Source organism: Gigantopelta aegis, chromosome 1, assembly GCF_016097555.1.
Source record: "Gigantopelta aegis isolate Gae_Host chromosome 1, Gae_host_genome, whole genome shotgun sequence".
Classification (NCBI taxonomy): Eukaryota; Metazoa; Mollusca; class Gastropoda; order Neomphalida; family Peltospiridae; genus Gigantopelta; species Gigantopelta aegis.
This window is the reverse complement of record NC_054699.1, coordinates 40,366,573-40,381,984: the sequence shown is the minus strand read 5'-3', so window position 1 is coordinate 40,381,984 and position 15,412 is coordinate 40,366,573. Positions and strand designations below refer to the sequence as shown.

Below are 15,412 nucleotides of genomic sequence, written 5' to 3'. Positions count from 1 at the left end.
TTAAGATGTTTCTGCTATGACAAGTACTGTGAATCATCTTCTCGGTCATCACATGCCATTGTTGTCTCCACAGGTCAGTTTTCTGAGCAGGGTACCCTGGGAGGAAACTACGGACCAATCAAAGCAGGTTTCTTCCCCAGCTTCACCTTCTTAGGAACACAGGTAATCCATACTGTATGTAACCTACTCTGGTTTCATGTAGATGACTGCAGTCGAGATGTGACCGATCTTTGTAAACACAGCTGTCAACATTCACAGGAGTTATCTATCTTGATTCTGTGAACGCTAGAACATACATGTAGTACAGGGGTGGGGAAAAGCCCTTTTTTCCCGGTCTGGGACCGATTCTCGATCTCTGAGACTGAAGTTATTTTTCAAAAACGTGCGTTTGCCGGTCCCACTTTTGTCATTCTTGTCAGTCCGAAGCACCTGTCTGTTTCTATTATAGGAACAAATTCCTATCCGCCAATTGGATCGGCCTGCCCAGACATTGGCATCTTGTGCATGATTTAAAATAATAATAAATAAATAAATAGTGGTCAAAATTGACTGGTGTTTCTGATGTCTGTGATTTTAAAGTCTGCCATAAGTCGGAGCTACAATCAATCTACTGCCACTAGGCTAGACATTTGTCAAAGCCGCTGTGCTGGTCACAAGATAAAAACAGACGTTAACAATAGCATCATTCTTGGTGAGAAAGCTACCACGGTATTACACTCCAATTACAACAAAGGACCCAGAGTTTGCAACTGGTCACAATCAACACATGTTAACGCCTGTGTACGGAGCTCTGTCGGGTCGAGTGTCAGAGTCCGAGGCAAGAGGCTTTTGTGAAATACAAACTGCTTGAAATAGCATAAAATATACTGAAATAATCTATAAATGTGTTTCTTGTTGACTGTTCAATGTAGTGTATCAAATAATTATAAAGGACTTTAAAATTTAAAAAAAGGTTTACACCTCTTTTTTTTTTTTAAAATGGGAGCGAGTTGGAATAGCTAAACCGGCTATCTTTAGAGCCAGGAGAGGTCAAATGTCATCCAATCGGCGATAACGTTATTAATTGCTTTGTCTAAACGTGTGCCAGCTCAAGTTGTCAAACGCTCCAATGGTGTTATTGTTTATTAATTTTCAGGACTACTGAATACAGGTACTTTTTATACATATATGGGAGTTAAAATGCATAACTTTTATTCCTTTTTTATATAATTTATTCCATTATGTAAAATAAATATAATAATTATTTTTTTTGCTGATGACGTGATGTGATCAAACATTTTGTTTTTCTTTCATGTTTTGATGTTTATCGTTTCGCGTTCATGATTCAAGATAATAATATACAAATGCCACTATGATTTTGTTTTTAGAACACTATTTGGCAAATATCACCTTTTAAATGATTTTATAATTTTTATTTTTATTCCTTTCTTCTTATCCCACCGGTAGTGATGACATCAATGTGGGACCGATTGACAATTTTATTTTTCCCCACCCCTGATGTAGTAGAATGACATTCAAACATGTTGAGTGTATTTTTTTGACTCGTATTCAGATTTAAGTAGTTATTGCAATATCGAAAAGAAAAAAAACCCGGTCTAAATTTGTGTAAACGTTATTGTTGATGTAACATGTATAATTATTTCTTTTAAGACATGTTGGACCTTACTATTGAATGAAAACTGAATAAAGGATGTATTCACCGAAATTAACTAATAATACAGACTTTGAAGTAGATGATGGATAGATTACTCGTTGTCAATTGAAAGTGAAAATAAACAATGACGTCATGGATCGTGATCGTAGGGTTTTAACAAATATTTAAAAAAATAATTAATAAGTTCTTCTGTAAATTTTATTTTGATAATTAGGCTCACTACTATGTCCTCCAAATTATCAAAATAGTGTTCAATTATTTGAGTTTTTTACAGTTTGAAGATAAATAATGTAGGTTCAAAATTACATATTTCATGTTGGAAACTTGGGTCAGTATTAATGTTTTCTGGTTGTAAAGCTGGGTGGATAAGAGTTAAATATTGCAAAATTATATATGTAGTTATGTAAGTTGAAAACAGGTTTTGTAAATTCGGTCCTTAATCTTTGGATGAGATAACTGTCGACAAGGAGATGAAGAAAACATTTATTCTAATCATTTGAGCCATATTATTTTTATGTAATGGTTTCATATGGTTTTTAACACATCATTAAAATATGTTAACAATACAAAGTGTGGAAATGTCAGTGTGAAAAAGTATACTGTCATAATTAATTGTTATTCTCTTTATTTTATTTTTTGGAATGTTTAGAAAATGTTCAGCATTAGTACTTAATTTTTGAGTGTTGTGTTTACTTTGTAGTAAATGCTTGATTTTGTAGCATTGTGTTTGTGTTGCCCTTGACAATGGAGACATGTTGAAATGCAATCTGGAGCCCCTGACTGCCCCCTCTGAAGAAACTGATGCCGCTGTTGTCTATTCTGAGGCACCGACGATCTTCCAACACAACATATATGTATGTATTTAACAGACGATCTTCCAACACAACATACATGTATGTATTTAACAGACAATCTTCCAACACAACATACATGTATGTATTTAACAGACGATCTTCCAACACAACATACATGTATGTATTTAACAGACAATCTTCCAACACAACATACATGTATGTATTTAACAGACGATCTTCCAACACAACATACATGTATGTATTTAACAGACGATCTTCCAACACAACATACATGTATGTATTTAACAGACGATCTTCCAACACAACATACATGTATGTATTTAACAGACGATCTTCCAACACAACATACATGTATGTATTTAACAGACGATCTTCCAACACAACATACATGTATGTATTTAACAGACGATCTTCCAACACAACATACATGTATGTATTTAACAGACGATCTTCCAACACAACATACATGTATGTATTTAACAGACGATCTTCCAACACAACATACATGTATGTATTTAACAGACGATCTTCCAACACAACATACATGTATGTATTTAACAGACGATCTTCCAACACAACATACATGTACGTATTTAACAGACGATCTTCCAACACAACATATATGTGTATATATATATATATATATATATATATATATATATATATATATATATATATATATATATATACACATGAATCCTGACACAAGTTTCATAAAATGACTCACATGCGAGTGTAATAATTTCTTTATTATCCATATTATTATTGTTGTTTTGTTTATGAATAACAAGGCCGAACTCAAAATATTTCAGCCACAACTAGAAGGAGACAAAAAAATATTACAAATGGACAGTCTCAGCTAGGACTGGAGAAGCAACGTCATGTTATGACCTCGCTTCCCAAAATTACATCATTACACTTGTTATTAGACATGTGCTTCGTATGATTATTATTAACTTGGTTATGTTGGACCATATGGATAATAAATGTACAGATGATCTTCCAACACAACATATATGTACATATTTAACATGCAATCTTATATGTACGTATTGAACAGATGATCTTCCAACACAACTTATATGTATGTATTTACCCCACATCTGTATATCTGTCCAGATTCTTAGCAATGCGTTAAGATATTTAGCTGGTATTTATCATATAGAGCTACAGATGAAGTTCAACTTTCACAAGGATTGGCCCATTTGTTTTTACAAAGTTATTGCCCTTGAACTTAAGGGATATGGAAATTGGTTGAGGCCCTGAAGGGGACATGTATTGCTTTACCCATACTCTCAGAATGCTTGTTATTAATATTTCCTTGCTTTCAGGATGAGGCTCATGGAGTGAATCTGATTGGTCAGAATCTGGAGGCGGAGCTGTTCCGTCAGCACCAGAATCCCATCATCCACATCGGCTTCCTGGACAACGTCAACAGCATCGTGACGGTCGACCAGAAGGGATTCATCAACAAGTGGACATACGACACGTACACGTTCCTTGTTTTGTCATTTATTACTTAGTATCATTACACAGTATAATTAACAATAATGTGCGTAATTAATATATTGCATCATAGATTTGTTTAGCCTTGATGAAATCAAAAGGCGAGAGATAAATAGATAATAATAGATGAGTGGCCATGAGGTGCTATTTATCTTACAACGAGTTGTTTTAAAACATATCTAACGAGCGAAAGAGAGTTGGATACGTTTTTAAAGGACAAGTTGAAAGATAAATGGTATATAACAGACACAAATGTTGTATTCTGTTTTCTGTTTTTTTCACTGGATGGTATGGCACTGGTCATCACCTAGGAGCAGCCAGCCACATGTTTTTAAAATGCTAACAAGTGTGTGTTATCAAAAATAGCGAATGATGTTTTCACCAACGGGTGTGTAAGAAGTATTCCTTTTTTAATGGTGACTGTCAACTTTTGTATTTAACTTGCTGTTAATTTGTCTTTTATAGCTCATTTTTTGCAAACTATAGTTCGTAGATCAATTTAACTTTGTTAAACTTTATAATTCAATCTATAAAATTCAACGTTCTACTTAGTGCATGAAATGTTGTTTTTTTTTTTTTTTTTTTTTTTTTTACTTACAGCACAAATGATTTCTTTTATTAAAGTTAATTATAATTTCAATTATTACTGTTGTGGTAGGAAAGATATTAGTTGATTATGCAGATTTCATAGTTAACATCATCCTCTGTAGAGGCAGGATTTAACTCAGTCGATTGAGTGCTCACTTGAGGTGCTTGTGTCACACGATTGAACCACCTCGGTGGATCCATTCAACTGATTGGTTTTTTTCTCGTTCCAACCAGTGCATCACAATTGGTCAAAGGCTATGGTATGTGCTTTCCTGTCTGTGGGAAAGTGCATATAAAAAAATCCCTTGCTGCATTAGGTAAAATAAAGCGGATTTCCTCTGATGACTACCTGTCAAAATTACCAAATGTTTGACATCTAATTGCCAATGATTAGTTAAACAATGTGCTCTAGTGGTGTCGTTAAACAAAATAAACTTCATCCTCTGTAATAAAAAGCAATTTGGATTAAAAATAAACATCAATTTTAACATTACAACAGTCATAATAACAATTGCAACAAACATGACAATTAATAAAATGACAACAACAATACTAATAACAACAATTTATTATTATATTAATGAGAACCCCCCCAAAACCCCCCCAACAAACCCAAAACAAAACAAGTAGGCTTTGCCATATTTCAGTGAATTTGTTCCTAAGTCAGTTTCAGTGAATTTGGTCCCAAGTCAGTTTTATGATATCCATCATTTCAGGGGCGGGATGTAGTAACCCAGTGGTAAACCGTTTACTTGATGCACTGTCGGTCTAGGATCGATCCCAGTCGGTTGACCCATTGGGCTATTTTTCTCTTTCCAGCCAGTGCTCCACAACTGATGTTACAAAGGCCGTATTATGTACTATCCTGTCTGGGATTGTGCATATAAAAGATCCCTTACTGCTAATCGAAAAGAGTGGCCCATGGGATGGCGACAGCAGGTTTCCTCTCTCAATATTTGTGTGGTCCTTAACCATATGTCCGACGCCATATAACCGTAAATAAAATGTGTTGAGTGCGTCGTTAAATAAAACATTTCCTTCCTTAATTCATTTGAGTTACATCATATTGCTTGTTGTCTCTTTCCAGCACTTACCAGTCTGGGTTTGGTTGGTTTTATCCACATAAGAAACACCGACTCGACATGGCTAAAACGATGTACTCACCCTCCAGCACCGAGAAACCAAACGTAAGATGGCAGGCTGTTCTTTTATACAGCAACCTGACCTTAACAGATGCATCCCAAATACCCATGTCCATGTCCATGCTTATGCACATGCCACATACACATGCCTATGTCACATGTCACATACTCATGTGACCATGCCACATGCCACATACTCATTACATATATCACATGACCATGCCACATACTCATGACATGTCACATGACCATGCCATATACTCATGCCATATGTCCTATGACCATGCCATATGCCACATGCCACATACTCATGCCATATATCATATGGCTATGCCACACACCCATGCCACATACACATGCCCATGCCATATAACAAATGCGACATGTCACATACTCATGCCATATATCATATGACTGCCACATGGCCATGCGACATACACATGTCTATGCCATATGCCCATACCAAATGCCACATGTCTCATGCCCATTTGATTGGCTCTAATCTTCCACTGTGTAGGCCATGATTTATTTCTTGTCATGTGACGCTGCCGCTTCTTTCCTCCAATCAGAAATAATTTTTGCACTGTGTCTAGGGCAACCACTTTTGGTCATGTGACTATGTCTTTCCTCCAATAAGAAAGAAGTCATTGGAATTTGTGTTGAGGAAGAGTTTAATGTATTAGTGCATCATGATCTTATTGGGGATGATTTTATTTCCCAATTTGCTGAAGGATATGAGTGTTCAAATGCCAATATGCCTGTTCACAGTAAGTTAATAAATACATGTATATGAACCAAAGGAACCAAAAAGTAGGAAATACGTGTATTCTGTCATTTCTTTTATTATGTTTTAATTATTTGATGCTACATGTAATTAAGCAACTGTACTGGGCCACATTTTACGAAGCGATCTTAGTGCGAAGATCACCATAAGAGCATAAGGTTGCATTGCACTTAAGGTGATCTTAGCCCTAAGATTGTTTTTCGTAAAACTGGGCCCTGTACATGATACATATATTTGTTGTGTTAAAACTGCAGTCATAGTAGAATAATAAAATTTCCTTCACATTCATTACAATATAAGGTCTTCCAATTGGTCCAGCTGTAGCAACAATGAATGTAAAAATTACGTCGTCAGGGAACGTCATATCTGATGACGTCATTTTATATTGGTAATTTGTCTTGCTGAGCATTATTGTTTCAACCAAAAAAATAATTCAAAATATAATATGAACTTTTAATGTTATTATTAGTAAGTATGTTTCAAATTTAATTATAAGTGTTGTCCATTATTTCTTTTATGTTCATGCGGGTATGAACAAAACAAATCATCCACAGACTTACGTGAGAATGGCTTCATACCCACATGAACAAAAAAGAAATAACAGACAATCCCAAATTGTTTATTTAAACTATCAGTTGTATACGGTGATCATATACATTCATTTTAGAGAATTCAAAAAATAAAATATTGGATACTAAAGGACAATTTTAAAATATTTCTTCTGCTAATTAATTTGTTTTGTGTGTATATTTAGTACTATTTTTTATTTTTTAGATTCTTTATACTGACAAAGTAAAATCCAAGAAAAAAACGCGACAAGATTTTGCAAGAGAAAGAAAGAGAAGTAGGTTTTGTTTTTCACAGAATTAGACAGTTATTGCAATGTGGTTTTTAATGTATTAGATTTATGAGATATATAATTTAGTTTTTCTCAACATAATCCCATATCACTGTCATATGTGTGGAAAAAAACAAACCTTGGCCATCTAAGAAAATTACACAATATGACAAATTCTATTTCGCAAATTTTAGCTAGAGGATTTGAGTTAAGAATACAAATAATTAAAAATATTTCACAGGAGAAGAAGTTTTTTTTGGGGGTGGCAACCCAGATTGGGCTTTTCTTCACAGCAAATTGCATCCTTCAAAGATAATCCCTCATATTTGTTCAATCTTCACATATTTTAGTACCACTTGCTCAGGTCCTTGACTCCATTCACCAAATGTTTGATCTACTTCTACCACTTATTAGAAGTGAATATGGATCACCCAGTCGATCAAGCCCTCGGAAGGGCTAAATTAGGGAGCAACCTCGGGAGATTAACCATGACGGCCCACGATAGGCAGGGTTCCAGTACGAGCTACAATTCAGCAAACTAAGTCAAATTACTCAAATAGCTAAAAATTACTCAAATAGCTAAAAATTACTGAAACTCTACCCACTGAGCTAACACTCTGCCCGCTGAGTAAACACTCTATTCACTGAGCAAACCAACTACCCACTGAGCAAACACTCTATTCACTGAGCAAACACTCTACCCACTGAGCTAACACTCTACCCACTGAGCTAACACTCTACCCACTGAGCAAACACTACCCACTGAGCAAACACTCTACCACTGAGCTAACACGCTACCCACTGAGCTAACACGCTACCCACTGAGCTAACACTACCCACTGAGCTAACACTACCCACTGAGCTAACACTCTACCCACTGAGCTAACACTCTACCCACTGAGCTAACACGCTACCCACTGAGCTAACACTACCTACTGAGCTAACACTCTACCCACTGAGCAAACACTCTATTCACTGAGCAAACACTCTACCACTGAGCTAACACACTACCCACTGAGCTAACACGCTACCCACTGAGCAAACACTACCCACTGAGCTAACACTATACCCACTGAGCAAACACTCTACCCACTGAGCTAACACTCTACCCACTGAGCTAACACTACCCACTGAGCAAACACTACCCACTAAGCTAACACTCTACCCACTGAGCAAACATTCTACCCACTGAGCTAACACTCTATCCACTGAGCAAACACTATCCACTGAGCTAACACTACCCTCTGAGCTAACACTACCCACTGAGCTAACACTCTATTCACTGAGCAAATACTCTACCCACTGAGCTAACACTATCCACTGAGCAAACACTCTATTCACTGAGCAAACACTCTATTCACTGAGCTAACAGTCTACCCACTGAGCTAACACTACCCACTGAGCTAACACTCTATTCACTGAGCAAATACTCTACCCACTGAGCTAACACTATCCACTGAGCTAACACTCTATTCACTGAGCTAACAATCTCCCCACTGAGCTAACACTACCCACTGAGCTAACACTACCCACTGAGCTAACACTCTATTCACTGAGCAAATACTCTACCCACTGAGCTAACAGTCTCCCCACTGAGCTAACACTACCCACTGAGCTAACACTACCCACGGAGCTAACACTCTACCCACTGAGCTAACACTACCCACGGAGCTAACACTCTACCCACTAAGCTAACACTACCCACGGAGCTAACACTCTACCCACTGAGCTAACACTCTACCCACGGAGCTAACACTCTACCCACTGAGGCTAATACTATAAAAGTCTATGCAATGAAGCCCCCAACAGCTATCTTTAAAATATTACCTAAAGCTATCCAATCATCGCCAAATACTGCTGTTTTTAAATATAGACTCATAAATATTTCTTAAAATAATATCAATTGTACATTTATGTAATATGTAATATTCCAAACCTAATTAAGTGTAGTTTTTCTATCGAAAAATATCTTTATTTTCAGTTCAGAATACGCTGGAAAACATGAGACTTGGAGACCCCTGGCACGAAGAATTTCTAGATGATCAGGGCTTGGTGGTAAGTCTATCTTGTGAATTGATTGTCTTTGTTAAATACACCACAATATAGAGAATACTAAACGAGTTCCCGTGTGATACCTTTTATATTACAATGAGAGTGTTTTCAATCGTACATCACGAGCGAAATCGAGTGATGTACGATTAAAAACACACAAGTTGTAATATAAACGGTCTGACACAGGAAGGAGTATAGTACTTTATTTATTACACCGCACATCAATGAACAAAAATCAGACAGAATGACTTCCAAAATAACTAAACAAGACATGAAAATGCACAGATTAAAAAACGAGAAAATTATTTTACTTACGCAATGATATCATTTAGCAAAATAACATCATGTTGTGGCTACTTTATTTAGCTATTTATCAATAAAACTTTGTATTCCTACACCACACATCTATCAACAATTACATCAGCATTAGTATAAACATATTCAAGGCTAAACTAAATTATTAAAATATATATTTTGTTAAATTATGCTTTTAATATTAATTATAAGCATTGACAGGAAGTATTTTTCCTATTTAAAAATATGAATCGAAAGAACCATGTGCACACTTTCCGCAAAACATCTGTGCAGAGTTGTACTGTGTGACACCGTTGCTCACATAATTGGAGGACATGACCTCTCAAAAGACGGACCGGCCTCGGTGGCGTCGTGATTAGGCCATCGGACTACAGGCTGGTAGGTACTGGGTTCGGATCCCAGTCGAGGCATGGGATTTTTAATCCAGATACCGACTCCAAACCCTGAGTGAGTGCTCCTCAAGGCTCAATGGGTAGGTGTAAACCACTTGCACCAACCAATGATCCATAACTGGTTCAACAAAGGCCATGGTTTGTGCTATCCTGCCTGTGGGAAGCGCAAATAAAAGATCCCTTGCTGCTAATCGGAAAGAGTAGCCCATGTAGTGGCGACAGTGGATTTCCTCTCAAAATCTGTATGATCCTTAACCATATGTCTGATGCCATATAACCGTAAATAAAATGTGTTGAGTGTGTCGTTAAATAAAACATTTCTTTCTTTCTTTCTCAAAAGACGTATTACACAATGTGAAGAGATGATAAATATCACATGGGTAATAAGAATCAATAACACTGCTCTCAGTAAAATAGTTTCGTAGTAAGTCTATCTTCTGAATTGATTATTTTGTTAAAGGGACATTCCTGAGTTTGCTGCAATTTAATTTTTTTTATCGACTAACAGAGACTTTTTGACGACTGTAATTACATATCAAATATATTTTTCTGCATAAAATATTAGTGGCTGTATATTAAACGTGTTTCTGATCGTTCTAATATTTGTACAAGGTTAAAGGTCACAAGGTCATTTTATTTCCCAAAAAGTTTTTTTTCGTACGTACAAAATTATTTCAAGACAAAATCCAGTTTGGGCTTCTTACTAATATTAAGACAACCAGAAACACATTGAATATACAGACACTGGTATTCTAAACAAGAAAATATATTTAATATGTAAGTTTAATCGTAGAAATATTTTATTAGTCTTCAACCTTTAACCTTCAGACTACTGGATTAATTATTGACAAAAACCACGCTGAGTGGGTACAAGTTTATAATTTTTACTCACATATATTCACTTAAATTTTAAAAATAAATATATAAAGTAAAGTTTATATTTGAATTGGTAAGTATTATTTCCGTGGGGTTTTTCTAAATTTATGTGATATTTTAGATCAGTTGATTGTTGATTAAAATCAGGCAAAAGATGTTAAAAGGCATATTTACTTATGGGCATTTGTGGCCAGTTGTCCAATATTTACACATATGTCCAATATTTACACATATGTCCATTATTCCCAATAACATTTTTTTCTGACCAGAAGTTTTTGTCAAAAATGAACCACGATTCATATCCCAATATTTGGTGATTTTTGTTGTTGGTAACGATCAAATTTATTATCAAATTAGATGTCACAATCAGTTATCGATCCCTGAAAATGACCGCGACGTGCCACATTTGTTGTCAAGCAAAAATACTTACCAGGTATTTTCCATTGAAAAAACAAAAAACTAAAGCTGTCATACTGTCAAGTAATCTGTTTCCTGATGAGTGTCATTTGCAGAACGGCGGGAAATATGAATTGGGGAATACATTGTATACAGTGTACAATATTATGTCGACTTGCATGATGTCGGGCGACATATCTCGCCTCCAGTAGTCAGAAGGTTAATTAAATACGCTATGACAAATTACTGCACTGTTCTTAGTAATAAATAATTTCCAGATGACCAAGAGGCTAGAGATTTCTGAAGCTATCTCACTGCCAAGTTATCATAAAACCATCGTAGGCTATGACATCTCTTTGAACACACGCCATAGCCTACAACGGTTGTATGATATTGTAGTGGTAAGATATCTTGAAACCATCGTAGGCTATGACATCTCTTTGAACACACGCCATAGTCTACAACGGTTGTATGATATTGTAGTGGTAAGATATCATAAAACCATCGTAGGCTATGACATCTCTTTGAACACACGCCATAGCCTACAACGATTGTATGATATTGTAGTGGTAAGATATCATAAAACCATCGTAGGCTATGACATCTCTTTGAACACATGCCATAGCCTACAACGGTTGTATGATATTGTAGTGGTAAGATATCATAAAACCATCGTAGGCTATGACATCTCTTTGAACACACACCATAGCCTACAACGGTAGTATGATATTGTAGTGGTAAGATATCTTTGAAGGTAGTACTAGACCAAATAACTTCCGGCTGGGTCAAAGTTCGAGGTGCACCGAACTTTTGATAGAGAAGTGAACACCACAAGTCCTGTGATTGGTTATAAATGTGAGTGTGTTGGTTGTAAAAAATAATAGTTTTATCTGGGTTAAAAAACATGTATGGGGTACCTGTAAAAAAAAGTACTCGAATTTTGTGTGGAACTAGGGTAGTCATAGACGCTACCCGTTATCTCAGAAATGAGCAGCTTGACCCCCATTTTTTTCTGATTCACTTTAAGTGTGAGGGGTGGTAGTATTTATATCCGTGGCGTTTATGTCGGTTGATACGTTGCAGGTAGGAGTTTTAGCCACATATGTTACTATTGTCGTCTATGGGATTTGATTTGGTAGTATACACCCTGAAAATCTCGGTCCAGGGCCTTGTAGTAAGTCTTTCTTTTGAATTTGTCTTTGTTAAATACTCAAGAAAAAAGTAAAAACACACTGCACTCAATAAAAGTAAATTGCTGGATGTGTACTTCAGTCATAAGTTGCATTTTGGCAGTTTGAGAAATTAGTGGTTAAGTTGTGTGTATTTACATACGCGGCGGTCGGTTTGGGATCGATCACCATTGGTGTGATCATTGGGCTATTTCTCGCTCCAGCCAGTGCACCACGACTAGTACATCAAATGCTGTGGTATGTGCTATCATGTCTATGGGATGGTGCATATAAAAGATCCCTTGCTGCTAATCGAAAAGAGTAGCCCATGAAGTGGCGACAGCGGGTTTCCTCCCTAAATATCTGTGTGGTCTTTCACCATATTTCCGACGCCATATAACCGTAGATAAAATGTGTTGAATGCGTCGTTAAATAAAACATTCCTTCCTTTACAGACGCGGGTATACATGCCGAGAGGTGGTGTCAGTGAGACGGGAGCCATGTTTCACGTGGTGATCCGATACCAGGAAACCAACCAGGTTTCTACATACCTCACTAGAATGTACAAACCTGTCCTGGTGAGTAGACACGTTCCCTTACTGTCTATCTCTCTCTGAATGTCTCTCTCTCTCTCTCTCTCTCTCTCTCTCTCTCTCTCTCTCTCTCTCTCTCTCTCGCTCTCTCTCTCTCTCTCTCTCTCTCTCTGTCTCTGTATCTGTCTGTCTGTCTGTCTGTCTCTCTCTTTCTCTGTGTCACTGTCTGTCTCTCTATGTCTGTCAATCTATGTCTTACTATTGCTGTCTCTCTCTCTCTGTCTCTCCGTCTCACTCTCTCTCTCTCTCTCTCTCTCTCTCTCTCTCTCTCTCTCTCTCTCTCTCTCTCTCTCTCTCTCTGTATCTGTCTGTCTCTCTTTCTCTGTGTCTCTGTCTGTCTGTCTCTCTATGTCTGTCAATCTATGTCTTTCTATTGCTGTCTCTCTCTGTCTCTCCGTCTCTCTATCTATCTCTCTCTGTATCTGTCTATCTCTCTGTCTGTCTCTTTCTCTGTGTCTCTGTCAGTCTGTCTGTCTCTCTATGTCTGTCAATCTATCTGTCTTTCTATTGCTCTCTCTCTCTCTCTCTCTCTCTCTCTCTCTCTCTCTCTCTCTCTCTCTCTCTCTCTCTCTCTCTCTCTCTCTCTCTCTCTCTCTCTCAGTAACAGTAAATTTAGTAACAGTTTAGACTAAAATGTAATATTTAAATAGGAATCTTTAAGAAATTAGCCACATTTTGAAATAATTTAGTTTGCTGTAAACTAATAATAACAAAATATATATTTATACTTTATGAGCTGTATAAAACAATTTGTAAAACATTTTATCGGGTTAGCATTGTTTTATATAATTTACATGCTATTTTCTAGTACATAATTTTAAAACAATTAACAATAAGAAAATGATTGTATTAAATTAATGTAATATTAAGAATGTTTTAATTTCAGGTGAAATGTACGAAGATGTTAAAAGTGCTACAGTCATCAAGTGGCCGAGAGTTAATCTTTCTTCTTCTTTTCCCCAAATATCCACCTAAAGGTTTGTCAAAAGTGTTATTAACATGAGTAGCACCAAATCGGAGTTTCAGTTCAGACCTTTCTGAAGAGTTATGTCCCTTGCACCATTTAGAAAATAATAAAAAGTATTCTCCTCTTTGTTCATCTCCATCCATCGTTTCCTTGTATCCTTGATTCACCTACCAACTTTTAATATCACATCTCCATCCATCCCTCTTACCACCCTCTCTTTGTCTCTTATCTTTATACATACCTGTCTCTCTCTTTCATTACCTTTGTATCTGTCTCTCTCTCTCTCTCTCTCTCTCTCTCTCTCTCTCTCTCTCTCTCTCTCTCGTCTTTCTCTCTCTCTCTCTCTCGTCTCTTTTCTCTCTCCCGCTTCCTCCTCTGTCTGTCCCTTTCGTGCCTCTCTCTCTCTCTAACTCTCTGTCTGTCTGTTTGTCTGTCTGTCTCCCTCTCTCTCTCTCTCTCTCTCTCTCTCTCTCTCTCTCTCTCTCTCTCTCTCTCTCTCTCTCTCTCTTTCAATGTCTCTCACTCACACACACATACACACACACACACACATATCTCACACAGTAGTGATTTTGGCAGTCTGTAATATTTGTGTTTGTGTTAACTTCATTGTTTTCACTGACCCTCATTGTGAAATAATGTGCTGTATTTCAGATGCACACATGACCGTTCTGGTTCTTGATCTGATCACGATGAAGTTGCGTGACGTTCGGATGGACATTTACCTCTCCGAGACAGAGTACATACAACTGGAACAGCAGGATATTATATCATGCGCTGTGAGTTCATATTTATCAGGTGGTCTTCACAGTGAGTTCACATTTGTCAGGTGGTCTTTACAGCGAGTTCACATCTGTCAGGTGGTCTTCACAGTGAGTTCACATTTATCAGGTGGTCTTCACAGTGAGTTCACATATATCAGGTGGTCTTCACAGTGAATTCACATATATCAGGTGGTCTTCACAGTGAGTTCACATTTGTCAGGTGGTCTTCACAGTGAGTTCACATTTGTCAGGTGGTCTTCACAGTGAGTGGTCTTCACAGTGAGTTCACATTTGTCAGGTGGTCTGCACAGTGAGTTCTCATTTGTCAGGTGGTCTTCACAGTGAGTTGTCATCTGTCAGGTGGTCTTCACAATGAGTTGTCATTTGTCAGGTGGTCTGCACAGTGAGTTCACATTTGTCAGATGGTCTTCACAGTGAGTGGTCTGCACAGTGAGTTCACATTTGTCAGGTGGTCTGCACAGTGAGTTAACATTTGTCAGATGGTCTTCACAGTGAGTGGTCTTCACAGTGAGTTCACATTTGACAGGTGGTCTTCACAGT

The 15,412-nt window shown here is 37.0% G+C and overlaps 1 protein-coding gene across 1 annotated transcript in view; it reads left to right on the top strand.

Moving 5' to 3' along the window:
• Positions 1-15,412, top strand: part of LOC121374984 — a 91,659-nt gene that overhangs the window by 50,014 nt on the left and 26,233 nt on the right. The window contains exons 17-25 of the mRNA XM_041502165.1: positions 74-162; positions 2,374-2,508; positions 3,801-3,958; positions 5,651-5,750; positions 7,264-7,333; positions 9,309-9,382; positions 12,983-13,105; positions 14,007-14,097; positions 14,742-14,866. Coding sequence (XP_041358099.1) covers positions 74-162; positions 2,374-2,508; positions 3,801-3,958; positions 5,651-5,750; positions 7,264-7,333; positions 9,309-9,382; positions 12,983-13,105; positions 14,007-14,097; positions 14,742-14,866 — 965 coding nt within the window. The remainder of the gene's footprint in view (positions 1-73; positions 163-2,373; positions 2,509-3,800; positions 3,959-5,650; positions 5,751-7,263; positions 7,334-9,308; positions 9,383-12,982; positions 13,106-14,006; positions 14,098-14,741; positions 14,867-15,412) is intronic.